Source organism: Magnolia sinica, chromosome 17 (genome assembly GCF_029962835.1).
Source record: "Magnolia sinica isolate HGM2019 chromosome 17, MsV1, whole genome shotgun sequence".
NCBI lineage: Eukaryota > Viridiplantae > Streptophyta > Magnoliopsida > Magnoliales > Magnoliaceae > Magnolia > Magnolia sinica.
The window spans coordinates 62,760,311-62,776,335 of record NC_080589.1 but is presented as its reverse complement, the minus strand read 5'-3'; the positions used below and the strand labels follow the sequence as shown (position 1 = coordinate 62,776,335).

The 16,025-nt window shown below is 41.9% G+C and overlaps 1 protein-coding gene across 1 annotated transcript; it reads left to right on the top strand.

The window, feature by feature from the left end:
• The first annotated feature begins 4,803 nt into the window (after nt 1–4,803).
• LOC131231601 (1-aminocyclopropane-1-carboxylate oxidase homolog 1-like) lies at nt 4,804–14,476 on the top strand. Its single transcript, XM_058227854.1, has 3 exons — nt 4,804–5,374; nt 9,432–9,753; nt 14,213–14,476. The coding sequence occupies exons 1-3, from the start codon at nt 4,839–4,841 to the stop codon at nt 14,465–14,467; spliced, it is 1,113 nt and encodes a 370-aa protein (XP_058083837.1). The 5' UTR covers nt 4,804–4,838; the 3' UTR covers nt 14,468–14,476.
• Nucleotides 14,477–16,025: the final 1,549 nt, after the last annotated feature.

Genomic DNA, 16,025 nt, shown 5'->3' with positions numbered 1-16,025 from the left:
AAGCAAAAGGGTAGAACTTACTCTAATCCTCTGCTGCCTCTTCTATTCTTTGTGCTTCCTTCCTTTAGTCAAGATAATAGGTATGAAAACTCATATTTAAATCGGTTCGGATTCCGGATCGGTCTGAATTGGGTTGGATCTGGGCCAACCCGAACTCGACCCCAAAGTTTTTCGGATTTGAAAGGACCTACCCGATCTGCACTGATCCAGGCCGTCGGTTCGGCTCGATCGAATCGGGTCGGATATAGTCGGATCGGGTCGGATCCACTAGATCGGGTCAGAAATGCCCAACTCTAGTTGCCACTTTATTGATTGGATTTATATCATTAACACGAGGACATATGAGGATAGGTGGGGTACACATGAACCTCTCTGCATGAAGATAGGAGCGGCTCACTAGAACAGTGCTAATTTATCTAGGTTTATGTGACCTGATCAACAGGTTAGATGGAAAATAAACATTATGGAATCATTATAGTGGGCCCTAAGAAGCTTTTAATGATAGGGCATTTAATCAACACTGTTTCCTGTGTTATAGTCCACCTGAGAATAGGATTCCCTTCATTTTATTTTATTTTATTATCTCAAATGATACGGCAAAACAGATGTACGACGTAGATATAGAATATATGCACCAAGATGCGCCCCACTGCAGGGGCTGCATCGACTTGGGTGAGGCCGGACGCGGATTTCCTGCGAAAGCCATTCGCAGGAAGTTCCTGCGCAAGATTTTGTGTGGGGCCCACTACGATGTTTGTTAGAAAGCCACTCCGTCCATCCGTTTTTCGACTTCATTTCAAGACATACGACCAAAAATGAGGATGATTAAAGACTCAATTGGGCCACACGAGAGAAAACTGTGGGGATTTAGTGACCACCGTTGAAGCATTTATATGGCCACAAAAGTTTTGTATCGGTTTAATTTCTTGGCTTTTTCACTTCATCTCAGTGAAAATGACCTTATAAACGGTTTGGATGGAATATAAACATCAAAGTGGATCCTGGGAAGGTTTCAACGGTAGAAATTCCTTTCCACACTGTTTCATCATGTATGGTCCATTTGAGTTTTTGATCCTAATCATTTTCAGTCTCATGTCCTAAAACGAGTTCAAAAAACGTATGGACGGGCTGGATTTCTAACAAACATCACAGTGGGCCCCATCTAGAATCCTTGCGCAGGAAATTCCTGCGAAAGGCTTTCGCAGGAAATCCGCGTCCGGTGAGGCCGTGGCCGCACCGCCCGCACCTAATCCACTCTCCGCACTCAGAAACACATTCAGAATATCCATCAATCATTTCATGTGCTGATGGATGAGAGATTGTACACGACTGGTGTGTTGACGTCACAAAGTTCCATGGGTCCCATCATGAGGTATTAGTTATATCCAAACCCTTCGTCCACTTGGCGAGCTCGTATTAAGGCTTGAGATGAAAAATAAGAGAGATCCAAGTATCAAGTGGACCACACTGTAAAAAGCAGTGGGGGATTGACCGTCTACCATTGAAACCATTTTGGAGGTCACAGAAATTTTGGATCAATATGATATTTGTTTTTCCTGTTTGTCCGAGCCTGTGTGACCTTACGAGTAGATTGGATGGAAAATAAATGTTATGTTGGACCCTAAAAATGTTTTAACGGTGAGAACCACTGTCCCCACTGCTATTTGTGGTGTGATCCAATTGATCTTTGGATATGACTCACTTTTGGGATCAAGATATAAAATGATCTTGAAAAATGAATGAACAGCTTGGATGTAATAAATACATCATTGTGGGGCCCAGGTAACTTTGATCTCCTTTGAACCGTTCGTACAACTCGGAGGTGGAGGACCGTCAGCGTTCGACCTTGTACGACACGTACCCACGCCATCCAGGTTGCTGGTGTGTGGTACATCAGCCAATCCGCTTCCGTACATGGGGCCACTATAAGTTTACGACAAATCCACTCCGTCCATTTGTTTTTACAAATCATTTTAGAGACTAGACCTAATGTGAAGCAAACCTGAATCTGAAGTAGGCCACACAATAGAAAAAAAGTGAGATTGAACGAATGCCGTTGAGATATCTTGGGGCCATCGTGAGGCTTATTTTCAGCTTATGATCTTTAATTCTCATTTTTGGGTTCGTGCCCTAAAATGATCTGAAAAAACAGATGGACCGGATGGATTTCCAAAAACCATCAAAATCTCAAGTGGGCCAAACGAACATGAAAAGGTGGGAATTAAATGCTCGCCTTTGAAACATTCATGGAGCCGCATGACGATTTTTACAAATCTAACCGTCCATTTATTTTTTTTCCAGATCATTTTATGACATGAACCGAAAAACGAAATCAATACCAAGCTCCTGTGTGCTACATGACAGGAAAGAGTGAGATGGAAGGGCCACCGTTGAAACATCTCTGGCCATCCTGGCACCACATTTAGATTTTGATCTGCCTTAGTTTTAGACCCATACACTAAAATGAGTTGAGAAAACGGATGGACGGGGTGGACTTATAACAACATAAAAGTAGGCCCCACATACGGTCAGGGCTAGGTTTGCACAGCAGTCAATGCCAATCAGTGATAGCCAGGTACAAAGGGTGAGTGTTGCTCGATCACTGGTGGGAAGTTTTGTATGAAGCGTAGTTTATATGAGCTCTTCTTATTCTCCACAAAATATATACTAATGATACAGTGTTCACTTATGAAAGATCCTCAATCAAAACTATTAAGGAACCATAGTTCGTCATATGTAGCTCTCTAATGCAATTATACTTTAATGTGAAAAAGTAACACCACTGCATATAAAGGGCTACTGCAATTATGAAAACGCTACATTTAAGAAACACTCAAGCCCAACATGAGCCTAACATAGAAGGCCCAAGCCCAATCCCGACCCAACTTGACCCAGCTCTACCCAAAAATTGATAAATTCATATTTCCTACTTGAAAGGTCCTAATATGTCCATTGATCATGTGGGGCACAAATGCACAAAGAGATAGAAATTGTGTAGGAATTAAATCAATGGTCTACATATTTCAAGATGGATGGATAGTATAACCTACGATGAATTGGTATACATTTGAAGGATATGACACACTCACATATTTAGCCACACCAGGCCTGTTCGGCGAAAGTGACATGAAATCAAGCCCAAACTGCATTAATCAGACCATGCATGGGAGGCCCATGCCTTGCCCACGCTGTAAGAAAGTAGGTCTAAGCCCGGCCCAAAGCTGAGTCGGGCAGACAACCAAGCCCATTGCTACCCTTGTCTCATTTACTGGAAGCGGATTGCGTAGTGAGTCACTCACTGCCATTAGCGTACTGAGTAAATTCTTTGAGGTCCATCATGATTTATATACTTTATCCGCTCCGTCCATCAATTTTAACAGATAATTTTAGGGCTTGAGTCCAAAATCGAGTCATATCTAATGTTCAAATGGACTACACCACAGGAAAGAGTTGACTTGTACGTGTCTACCGTTGAAAATTTCTTGAGAGCCATAGAAGTTTTGGATCAAGCTTATATTTTTTTACCGTTCATCTATGTCTTTATGATCTCATGAACAGGTTGGATGACAAATAAACATTAATGAGGGGCCTAGAAATGTTTCAACGGTGGAAATCATTATCCCTATTGTTTCCAGTGGTATGATGCCCTTGATCTTTGGATATGCTTCAATTTTGGGCTCAACCCCTTAAATTAGATGGAAAAACGGATGGACGGTGTGGATAGACCACATACATTACATACATTCAAGGTGGGCCCAACTGAGTTTACTCAGTACGATAAGAGCATACTGAGTGACTCAGTACGCAGTCCGATTTCTCATCTACTGTCTATTGAACTTGCTGCAACAATCTCGTTGCATTGGACGCGGATTAGCCAGTTTCGCTAATGAAGTGATCGTCATCAAGTTCTATGATCCTCCCTAAGATGTATGTGTTGTATCCACGCACCATGATCATTTTATGTCATGATCCAAAAAATGAGACATATTAAAGCTCAAGTGGATCCCACCACATAAAACAGTAGTGACAGTGACACCCACCATTGAAACATTCCTAGGGCCCACCATGATGTTTATATGAGATCCAATCTGTTAATAAGTTAACACAGACATGGACGAAGGTAAAAACTAATTATCAGCGTGATCGAAAACATCTGTGGCCCCAATCAGTTTTTTTAAGGTAGGCGTTCAATCCCTACTGTTTTCTATGGTGGGTCCACTTGAGCTTTGAATCTGCCTCATTTTTTGTCTCATGCCTTAAAATGATCTCTAAAAATGGATGAACGGTATGGATACAATACATACATCATGGTGGGGCCCACAGAACTTGGTAAGGTCACTTCAGTAGCAAGATCCGTAATGAACTCTTCTGTAGCTAATTCGCGTCCCATTCCATTCAACTAGCTTGATATTTTCTTAATGATAGACAGAAAGGTTTCTGTACATACATTACAACAAAATTCATGAAGGCCCAACAAAGAAAAATCTGACAACTCCACAAAGTAAGACAAGCAAAGAAGACTCCAGAGATGTACCTGCGGCTTGGATCTCCCATGAGTGTACCATGGCCGGACGTGTGAGCACGAGAGAAGTGCATGGGTCAGTTGGCAAATAGTCAATGGGGACCACCAGATGGATGATCTAGATGCCTTTTGCGTGGCTACAATGTAAGTTATAAAAAGTAATACATCACACAAACCTCCAAGAAGGGTCCCATCCCTTGGAAATTTTAAACCACACATCACATCACTGCGTTACTTCCAACTATAGCTAAGATAAAGCCGGAAGGCATCATGAAACTTCCTAACCTTTGTCATCTATCCTACCCAAGAGAAGCAAATGGCGGTGGCCAGTGACAGAGATCTCCCGACGGCAATTGGGTCAGACCACGACCGTCGGAAAGATCTGAAGGCCTTTGATAACACCAAAACTGGCGTCAAAGGACTAATGGATGCTGGAATCGTGAAGATCCCAAACATTTTCATCCTGCCACCGGATGACATCATCAAGGCGTCAGTGGCTGGTCTGACCCATATACAGATTCCGATCATAGATATGGAAGGAGTGGAAAGCGATCGACGATTGGAGATTGTTGATGAGATCGGACGTGCATCGGAGACGTGGGGCTTCTTTCAAGTGGTGAATCATGGGATCCCTGTAAGTGTACTGGATGAGATGATTGAAGGTGCACGTAGGTTCTTCGAGCAACCAGATGAGGTGAAGATGGAATATTACAACCGTGATTTCAAGAGAAAAGTTTCTTATCTTAGCAATTTCGATCTGTACCAATCAACAGCTGCGAATTGGAAGGACACCTTGCTTTGTATAATGGCCCCTGATCCACTGGACCCTCATGAATTGCCTGCCGCTTGCAGGTATGGTCGGAACATTTTACGTAAAGTTACATAACTATGCATGTTCAAGCTAGGTTCGGTTCCTAGAAAACCCGCAAACTGGACCCGACTAAATGTCTAGCTGGGTTGGGTTGACTCATGAACTCGACCCGACGGAGTAGATTTTTAATTATTAGGGATTTTTAGCGTAACATTCTTCAGCAGTTCTGCACAAATAAAAATTTCAACAACATGCTTTTTGAGAGATAAAATTACCATAATGCCCTAGTTTATCTTTTCTTTAAAATAGTAGGGAAGTCTAGGACTGTGGCCATCACGGGGACTGCGTGTAACATGCAACCCATCTAACATATGCGGCTACCAAAAACTGGCCCATTGAATCATCGATTAGATGGGCTTCATATGATTTTGGATGTTTACAGGGTATTCTATATTAGCTGCAATGGGAAATGGAAAGTGATTTTTTTTTTTTATTATAACGGTATTCAGCTTCATATAATTAATCCACATTGTCCTACTAGTAGCGACTTTAGTTAGCATGAGTTTGTTGTTGGAATTAGAGACGGTAGTAATTTTAGATTTCTTAAGAGCTACTTAAGTTGAACTCGCCCATTGACTATCTGATATAAGATAAATGATAGAGATCCCTCAATTCCGTGTTGACTTTATAAAATTGTAAACTTTTCAATTTATGTACACCATCGATCAAGAGCAATTGAAGAAATCTTCGATCGATGAAACTTCTATTCTCGATTAATCGAATATGATAAAAAAAAAAAAAGTCCAAAAAGCAAATTAAAAAAATTCATTATATTATCTATTAATCACACCCCGCACTTTCAATCAATCGAAAGTAGCAAAATATGTCCAACGAGTTTAACCAGAAATTCAAAGTATTCTCGATACTTCACTTGATCAATCAAGATCGCTCGATGAGTGGGTCGGTTGATCGAAGGCTCTGGTCGAGTGAGCGATGTTTGCTGATTTTCTTCAATTTGCCTCAATGAACTTAATGTTCAATTTCCTCCTTCCATACTTGGTTTCCTTGAATATTTATCACTTTAAGTCTTAACTTTAGCACTTTCATCTTCAATCCTTCAACTTCAACTCCTTCGAATTTTAAATTATCGTTTTAATCTTGTATCTGACTTACACCTTGAAATGTTTTCTTACATAAAAAAACAACTCTAATTAAACCACATTAACGTAAACTTGCATGAAAAAGTACTTTAAAACAGGGGATAAATATGCAATATTTAAGCCTCAACATGTTCCATGATATATATTGCATTTTGTTGACGATCACATTATCGGTGAAGCGCTTAGTAATTGTGATTGGCCTTTGTGTGAGAGCTCAGCATGGCTTAATTTACATTCATAGCTGATGTTTTTCTTACTTTCCTTTTGGATGACTCCAATCTCTGACTTATTAATTGGATATTCATGACCTTTATTAGGGTGAATGATGCACCACAAACTTCATTAAAATAAGTAACTATTAAAATAAGTAACGCATGGATTTGGATTTTACTTATAAAATAAATAAGATTGTAAAATTGAAAATTTTTACGACAGTAAATAGAATTCATTCCACAATATGATCCATTTGTGATTAACATAAACAGTTTAGGAAATGTATATAAAAATTACAACTTAGCTTATTTTCTTATTCAGGGAGCATATGTGTGTGTGCGCAAGAGAGAGATAGATAGAGAGAGAGAGAGAGAGAGAGAGAGAGAGAGAGGAATGTTCACATGTGCACCAGTTCTCACGATAATTCGTGAGAACTTTTTCAAAACTCATCTCTTATGATATGAGACCAAAATCCAAATCCTCCGTGTGATCCAGCGCCCCATGAAACCCCCATATCCCAACTTTTTCCCTGATCCAAAACTTTGATGGGCGATGACAAAAAGAAACATTTTCTTCCCTTAATTTGTCTCTATTTTCCATGGCCCACCAAAATATTGGACAAAGGTAAAAGTTGGGCAGTGGGGTTTCATTGGCTGTTGCATCACATAAACGGTTTAGATTTTAGACTCATATACTGGGAGATGAGTTTTGAAAAAGTTTTGCACCAGTGAGTATATATATATGTGTGTGTGTGTGTATCCGCTGTGATGCATGTCAAACATCTACCCCATAAGTCAGATGCACCATTCCATTGCGGGCATTGAAATTAAAAATCAAGTCAATCTATGACTTTTGTGGGCCACACCACATACAAAAGTTGAGAGGGGTTACCGTCCATTAAAACATTCATAATCATTTGTTGGGCCCACTGGGATCTGGTTCACAAATCTAGCCCATCCATTATGTGTGTCCCACTTGGATGAGGGGTCAGACAAAGTTTCAGGCACATCCAAAATTTAGGTGGGCCCCACCAAGTGTTTTTATATGTTTTAGGCATGTCTTCACATGATTTTAGATGGTATGGCCCACCTGAGTTCCGTATACAGCTGATTTTTGGGATATCCCATTATTTAAAGGGGACCCATCAAATGCACATTGTTGATGTTCAACACACATCACGGTGGGGCCCACACAGCTCGGCATAGAACCATTTCCTGTGTGTGTGAGGTCGACCTCATGGGAACTTCCCATTAGGTCGAGCTGTATGGCCTCACCGTGATGTGTGTTGAACATCTACCCCATAAGTCAGATGCACTATTCCATGGTGGGCCACGGGCTTAAAAATCAAGTCAATTCGTAACTTGGGTAGGCCACACCACATACAATATTAGAGAGGGGTTATGCTCCCATTAAAACATTCATAATCATTTACGGGCCATACCATCTAGACCATACATTGTGTGTCCCATTAAGATGAGGTGTCAAACCAAGTTTCAGCTGCATACAAAACTCAGGTCGGGCCCACCAAGTGCTTTGATATGTTTTAGACATGTTTTCATATGGTTTTAGATGGTATGGCCCAAATTCCGAAATCCAAATTCTGGCAACAAAATCAAAGAGCCCCAAACAATGGTGCTCTGCTACCATGTATATGGGAAATCTTCCTGTATTTTTCATTGGAAGTAAAGAGTGTCTCTTATAGAAGAAATACATAAGCATATCTAGCAAAATCCTAATCTAAGATTAGTTATTTACAAATCCTAAAATCTAATCAAGATCTTTTTACATATTTACAATCTAATATGGCATCCTAATTATTAGACCAACCGGATCCTCTGGACCAAAAATATGGTGTGGCCCGCCTAATGAATGGCCCAAATCTCAAATACATATCCCACGTCATAAAACGTGCGTTCTGTCAGATTAGGCAAAGTAGAGACGTGCAAGTAGCACTTTATAAAAAGTCCAATCAAGTGTTTGGGTTTTGAAACAGGACTTGGAGCTGTACCATACATTAGACGCAAATTTCCTGCCACACTTCTTGTAGGTAAGGTAGATACAGAACTCAAGTAGGCTAATTAGACCGCACCATAGAAAACAATGGAAAACCAACCGACGGCATGTCTACCATGTTTCTATGCCATCCAACCCATTAGTAGGTGAGTCCCACAAGTATGAAGGGAAAACAAATATCAACATGGTCCATTAATTCTTTGTTGGCCTTAATAAGGTTTTTATAATGAGCATCTCCATCTCAACTACTCTCGGGTGGTTTACTTGAAATTTGGATTAGCCTTACTTTTGGGTTTACAATCTAAAACGAACCGGTAGAATAGATGTATGGAATGGATATCACATTCATATCATGGTACAGATCATGGTGAGCCCCATAGAGCATGTTGTAAGGGCCCTTTACAACCTCTACCATCCATGAGAGAGAGAGATCCTAAGGCCAACGTATTCAGTAATATAGTAGGAGGGCTGCCACTATTACGATTATGACATTGGATTGAATAGCTGTTTTAGGGTCTTTATTTTTTATTTTTTGAAAAACCATATATTAGCCCATAAGGGATTCTTGCTAGTTGTTTTCTTTTTCTTTTTCTTTTTCTTTGTTCTTTTTGTAGGTAATGGCTATAACAGCCTAGTCACTCATAATGTCGTAATGATAATTTTTGCATACATACCATGTCTAAGATGATGATTTATATACTCTAATTGTTAGGGACATAAAGATGAAGTATTCAAAGTATCTCACAGGGTTAGGGACCACGCTATTTGAGCTACTATCAGAGGCACTTGGGCTCAATTCTAACTATCTCAAAGACATGGGTTGTGCCAGAGGCCATGCTATTCTATCCCACTATTACCCTCCATGCCCAGAGCCAGACCTCACCCTTGGCATAACCCATCATTCGGACAATGACTTCCTCACTATCCTACTCCAAGACCATATTGGTGGCCTCCAAGTTCTTCATCAAAATCAATGGGTTGATGTTAGCCCAATGCATGGAGCTCTTGTTGTTAACGTTGGTGATCTTCTACAGGTACGTTTGCATGATCCATGCACCTATATGCTTGCACATCCATATGTATACACTGAGTTTATCCATGTAATGGTTTCAACAGTTGATGGCCCATATATTCTCACTTTTTTTCAGTGCCTTGACCTACTCGAGTTTAGATCTGTCGTGATTTTGAGTTAAACTCTTAAAATAAGCCATCATAACTAATGTGAATGATGGTCCATAGAGTCTTTGTTGCATATGCTGTCTAGTACATGTCATCAACCTGTATAGGCCACATGGAAAGAAGAGACATGGTGAGGGCTAGTCACTTGGTGAACAACAGAAGAAATATGCTGTCCTTATGTGGACGGGCTGCATCCCTTTTCATATTAAAATCCACTCCATAAGAATAATTATAAGGCAAAAATATCCCAAAGGTGATAGCATTATATACATAGTAGAAGATGGTTAGGTTCATCGGATCAATATGAGTTTATTGGAATGGCCTAGTGACGGAGGGATGGGCATAATGAGGTTGATCACCATCTTCCTCAAGGGGAAAACCACTCTGAATCCATGAAACTTCTCTGGCCTCCTCACAGAGATACCATGAATCCATAAGGGAAAATAAGAAAATAAAAATAAATTATAAAAATTCAAAAATTGATTGATTGATAATAAAAATAAATTTAGAACCCTTTCAATAGTGATACCAAACTTTGAAGAAGTTTCAATATCAACCTCTAACTCAAACTCCCTAAAATTTGTAACTTACTATAAATAGTAAACTTACTATTTATAGACAATCATGATTTCCACTAGACCTCATGGTTTTCAGCCAAAAATAGTAAGTGTCCTATTTGTCTTAACCATGTTATTCTCCTAATTTTTATAAGTACTTTTCATGTTGGACACAACTCCTAAAACTCAATGAATCAAAAGTTATGATTGAACCAAAACTTACTATAAATAGTAAAAACGAAATTGAAAGGACTTTCGACCGTCGATCTGATGGAATCTTGCAAATTCGGTCAGCTTGGTTGGCTAAAGTAGCTTCTCCTACCCCAAAATCATATATGGTACATTGAATAACTCATTTCGGTTTGTGAGATACGCCTATTTTAAGGTTCTGGCGGTCCGGATTACTTCCGCCTTCGATCGGGCCTTCTTGGATCCATCTTGGACATGAAAGTGTCGGCAATCCTCTCTACATCACCTAGTATGGCATGACATCCAGAGCGTAGACCACTTCCGTCACTCAACAATCTCAGCATGTGGGACCACTGGGTAAATACATATACCCATGATCTTGACCCACAGCACAGAGTAATCTCACCTAAAATGATAGGCTCCACTTGGTAGGATTTGATTGGATGGCAGGGCATTGTCAAATAGGGCATGATTTACTCACCAAACAATTTCCAAACAAGTTTTCCTATGTCTATTTCTACAAATGGCCTATCGTCTAATCAAATCCCACACCTAGTCTAGGTGTTTTTTTTTTAAAAAACTTTTTTTTTTTGGGAAATATTCCACTTGAATTTCATTAATGAGAATATGAAATATACAGACATTCAGGCGGGTCCCAACAAAAAGAACCGGACCTTACCTATCATATACCATACCCACAATGCTAAACTAGAAGGAAAACTCAGCAGACAACAATTTTGGAGAGATCTGGGGACAGGCCCGCATCATCTGAAGAAGCAGGTATCGGGACCTACCATCCAGAAGGGAAAACAATCAGAGAAAAAATCGAGACTGACTGCTACCTCCGACTAGAAAACCTGCAACCAGAGCTGAAACAGAAATCCACCGGCATCTTCTCTACTCCAAAGCTCAAGGAGCAGCTCAAACAGACTTGTGGCTAACTCAAAACTGCCAAACCCTGCTGCCAATCAAAATAAAAACGACCCTAATCTGACTAAACCACTTGCTCTGAAGAAGGACTAACACAAACTGTGTTGCTGCTGCCGATCCTGACAATCGACACCCAGCAAATACAGGGCCAACTGATGGTTTTTTTTTTTTGGAAGCAGAAACGAGCAGAGCAATCACCAGATCTTGCTCCCAGAGCTCATCCTGACTGCCCCAAGCCCCACTGAGCCCAGGAAGAGGAGACCTTTTTTCAAAAAGACTTTAAGAAATCACAGAATTAGGAACCAGCCTAAACATTTCGGGAAGGGCTGGAAAAAAAAAAAAAAAACCCCCCACCTATCATATCTATATAACTATCAAGACGTTACCCTGATGTAACCAAGTCCGACCCTATCCAAAAGGAGACTGCCCCTAACTGCTCTGGAGAGGGAGTGGGTGTCATGGAAGAGGAGGTCGGACTGGTTCTTGCTCCCTATTTTGGCCAGCCCATCCGCTGGACTGTTGGCTTCTCTTGGGATGAGGGAGGTCCGAAGCGGGGACGTACCTCTTAGGTTCTTGATCCTCTTCATCCAGTAAGTCCACTTCCAAGCGAAGGAGGACTTCTCAGAGATGCAATCCATAGCTCACTGCGAGTCTGATTCAATCAACACATTTGTCATCTCGAAGGAGTTACAGAAATGGAAACCGTCTGCCACAGCCCTAAGTTCGGCCAAATTGTTAGTCGCATTACCGTACCCTCTGCAAAAGGCGAAGATCATATTACCGTTACAATCCCTGCAAACGTCCCCACCACCTGCAGGCCCAGGATTTGACAGGGCCGAACCGTCAATATTCAGTTTGACAAACCCGGGAGGAGGTTTGCCCCAACGAACAATCACGACCAAAGGGGGGTTGTGGCGAGGAGAGCAGTTAGGCGCAGGAGCCTAGGGGTTAGGAGAACAAATCAGCGAAGGCGAAAGACCGGAGGAGCCGATGTAGAAATCCAGGTTTCTCATGATATTACTGAAGATAGAGGAAGGCAGGATCGGGCAATCGTCGAATCTTGCCCCGTTCCTTGCTTTCCACACTTCCCAAAGACCGAAGGCGGGGGCTAACCGGAGGGCTGCCGGAACACGAGAGAAGGGGAGAGGCCTCATCCACCACCAGTGGAGGTGAGCAACAATAGAAAGGTGGGCTGCAAGAGGGACACCAAAGAAATTCGAGATCCGTCTCCAAATATGGTTGGCCAGCCCTCTAAAAAGGAAAAGATGAGAGATACATTCTGGAGAAGGCCTGGAATCGGGAAAAGCAGAGCAGCACACACACATAGAAACAAGCGGCACTCCTCTTCTCTGGTATCAGCATCAAGGGGAAGAGCTCTATGAAGAGCTCGCCAAAGGAAAAGGGAAATTTTATGTACTTATAGTTGACTAGGCTATACTCATCCCTTAGTTGACATCATTTAAAAATTGGTCATTTAAACTATACACTGGCACATTTGCACTATCCAAACCCTAATGGAACATAACAGAAAATTTACATGGAAAAGATAATGTTAACCATCTGATTTTCTCTTCATATTTGAACAACTCATGACTTTGTTACTTTTTAACTTTTCATTTGATTGACACAAAATTGATGGTTAGGATTTCTGTATCATTATGTTCTTACAGACATTCTCCATCCACAGTGGGACAAACAGCTTAGATGCCATATGTTAGGAGGATCAGCTGCCACCATTTTCAAAATCGACAATTGGTGATGAGTACTGATAATCCTCCGTGATGGACGCGAGTTGCCTGCACCCCTACTCACATAGGGCCCATTTAGATGTCCCTTGCAAATCCACCCTATCCATCAGTTTCTCCAGCTCATATTACGACATGATCTAAAAATGAGGCAGATTCGAAACTTAAGTGGGTCACTGCAAGAAACAGTAGAATGGAAATACTCACCATTGAAACCCTCCCAAGCCACCATGATGTCTATATGCCATCCAAACCGTCTTCTGACTGGAATGAACTGAAATCACAGATGTTAGCCTAATCGAAAGCTTCTGTGTCCCCATAGAGGTTTTGACAATGGGCATTTCATCCCCATTGTTTCCTATAGTGTGGTCCACTTGAGTTTTGATCTCCCTCATCAGGTCCCAACATGAGCTAGAGAAACTGATAGACGATATGGTGGATTTCTCAAGGACACCTTGGTAGCCCCACGTAGCTTCCAACTGCAGGGACTTCCTCTATCATGAACAGGACACATGTCAGTTATATATCAATGGGAACCATCCATCTACTTGGCCCTCTCGTAAACTGCGTATTTTTAAAAATCCAACTTGTCACACTATCCTCTTGGCCACCTTTTATTCAAATCACTCCACTGAATATTTTGGCCTTTAACAATTATTTCTTATTTTCTACCGTCTCTTTGACTGCCGTCCAACCAATCTATAGGAATGTCTTTTTTGTTTTCTTTTTGTTTTTGTTTTTCTTTTTCCTACAACATAAGTCATCCGTGCTACGGTCCAGTAGATGGATGGACTCGATCAATTCATCACGTACTATATTTTATCAGAAGAGATGAATGTACCATGCTTACGGCTTCCCCATGTTTCATTGGTTCCTTTCTTGTGTTGATGCAGCTTATTTCCAACGACAAGCTGAAAAGCGTAGAGCACAGAGTGCTGGCTAACCGTGTGGGCCCAAGGATATCCGTGGCATGTTTCTTCAGCACACGTCTCCATCCATCCACCAAAGTGTATGGCCCAATCAAGGAGTTGGTGTCAGATGAGAATCCGCCGAAATACAAGGAAACTACGGTCGCAGACTACCTTACTTACTATCTAGCAAAAGGACTTGACGGGAAGAAGTCCGCTCTGGACCATTTCAAGCTGTGATCAAAGATGTCTACGTCCATGGTTTACAGTCCTGTGATAGTTTTGCACCCAATTGAAAATGCTGGTGACTCATTCTGCAATTGGTCAGCTATTTGGATGGTCTGGATTGCTTTTATTTTATTTTATTTTAAATTTATATATATTGAAAGGATGCTGGACACTTACACATCACAGAATACAATGCAAGAGAACTGAAAGCAGGAGGGAGAAGGTGAAAACCCACTGGCCCATGAAACTAAGAAAAGACAGATCGGGCGGCTCAGTACCACTAGTTGAAGAACCGGTTCACTTGACCCGCACTCCCTAAACAGGCTAGGTTGTCCGCCGCAGACTTCGCCTCTCTTGGGGTGTGGGACAAGGCAATCTCCAATCTCTGCCGGAGAAACTTGACATAAGCTTTCCAATACCACATAGATCAGGATCCAAGGGCCTGGTTGGAGAGGATCTCTACCATCGACTTGCAGTCGCTGGCCACTACCACCCTAGTGAAGCCAAGCCTAGCGCAATGGGTGAGACCTTCAATAATCGCCTTGATTTCAGCCCGTGCATTGGAGCCGAAGCCACTTCGGCCCTAAGTTTTTTAGTAGGAGGGACTACAATTGCCAAGATGTTTCGAGCAAGCATTGTCGACATCTTCAGGGGCATGGGCGCCGTGAGGAGTGTACTAACTATGCAAATCCAATGGCCAGTCTTGGAGATCACCTCAGCTGGATGCATCGCAACATTTTCAAATCGAGCAAGGTTCCTAGCATTCCACAGCTCCCAGATGATGAAGATGGGGATTAGGCCCTTGAGGATAAGGGACCTACTTGAAAGCAAGGATCTAGTCCACCATCGGTTAGCTCTAACTAGCGTTGAAGCAGACGAAGACACGTGGACAATGATGATTCTACCAAAATGAGCCCAGACCTAGGTAGCCGTGGAGCTAAAGGAGAAGAGGTGGTTAATGGTTTCAATCTGGGGGAATGAGGGGGAGGAGCAACAAACCCATTTGAATGCAGTATGGACACCTTTGCTTTGGATCTTGGTGTCAGTTGGGACTACTTTGTGGAAAACCTTCTAGGTCAGAAGGGAGAGCTTGGGTGGCAGTTTGGCATACCAGACCCTTTTGGACCAGGGCTTCAATTTAGCACGAGGCCTTATGTTGTTCCAGGCCAACCCCACAGAAAGTTCATCTGAGCTCGAATCAATCAAGATGCTTCTATCTTCGGTTGGGGAAGTACATATACCTTCATCTGTAACATGATCGATGACAGTTTGAGGGAGGAGCCCACCTAGAGAAGATGGGGAGATCCAACCTTCAGGCCTAATCAGGTCTCGGACCTTGGCTGAGAGGAGACCAAGTGGAGGGCAGAGCAACCTCCAATCACGTAGAGGGCCCAGCCCTATCCAGTCATTGTCCCAAAAACTAACCTCTCCTCTACCAATGAGCTAGCTAGCGTGTGCGGGCCGCAACCAAGGGGCTCATGTTGCAAATTTCTTTCCAGATAGGCAAAGCAAAAGCGACACGGCTCCCTTCCTCCATAGTAATTAAGAAGATCAGAGGCATACTTGGCCC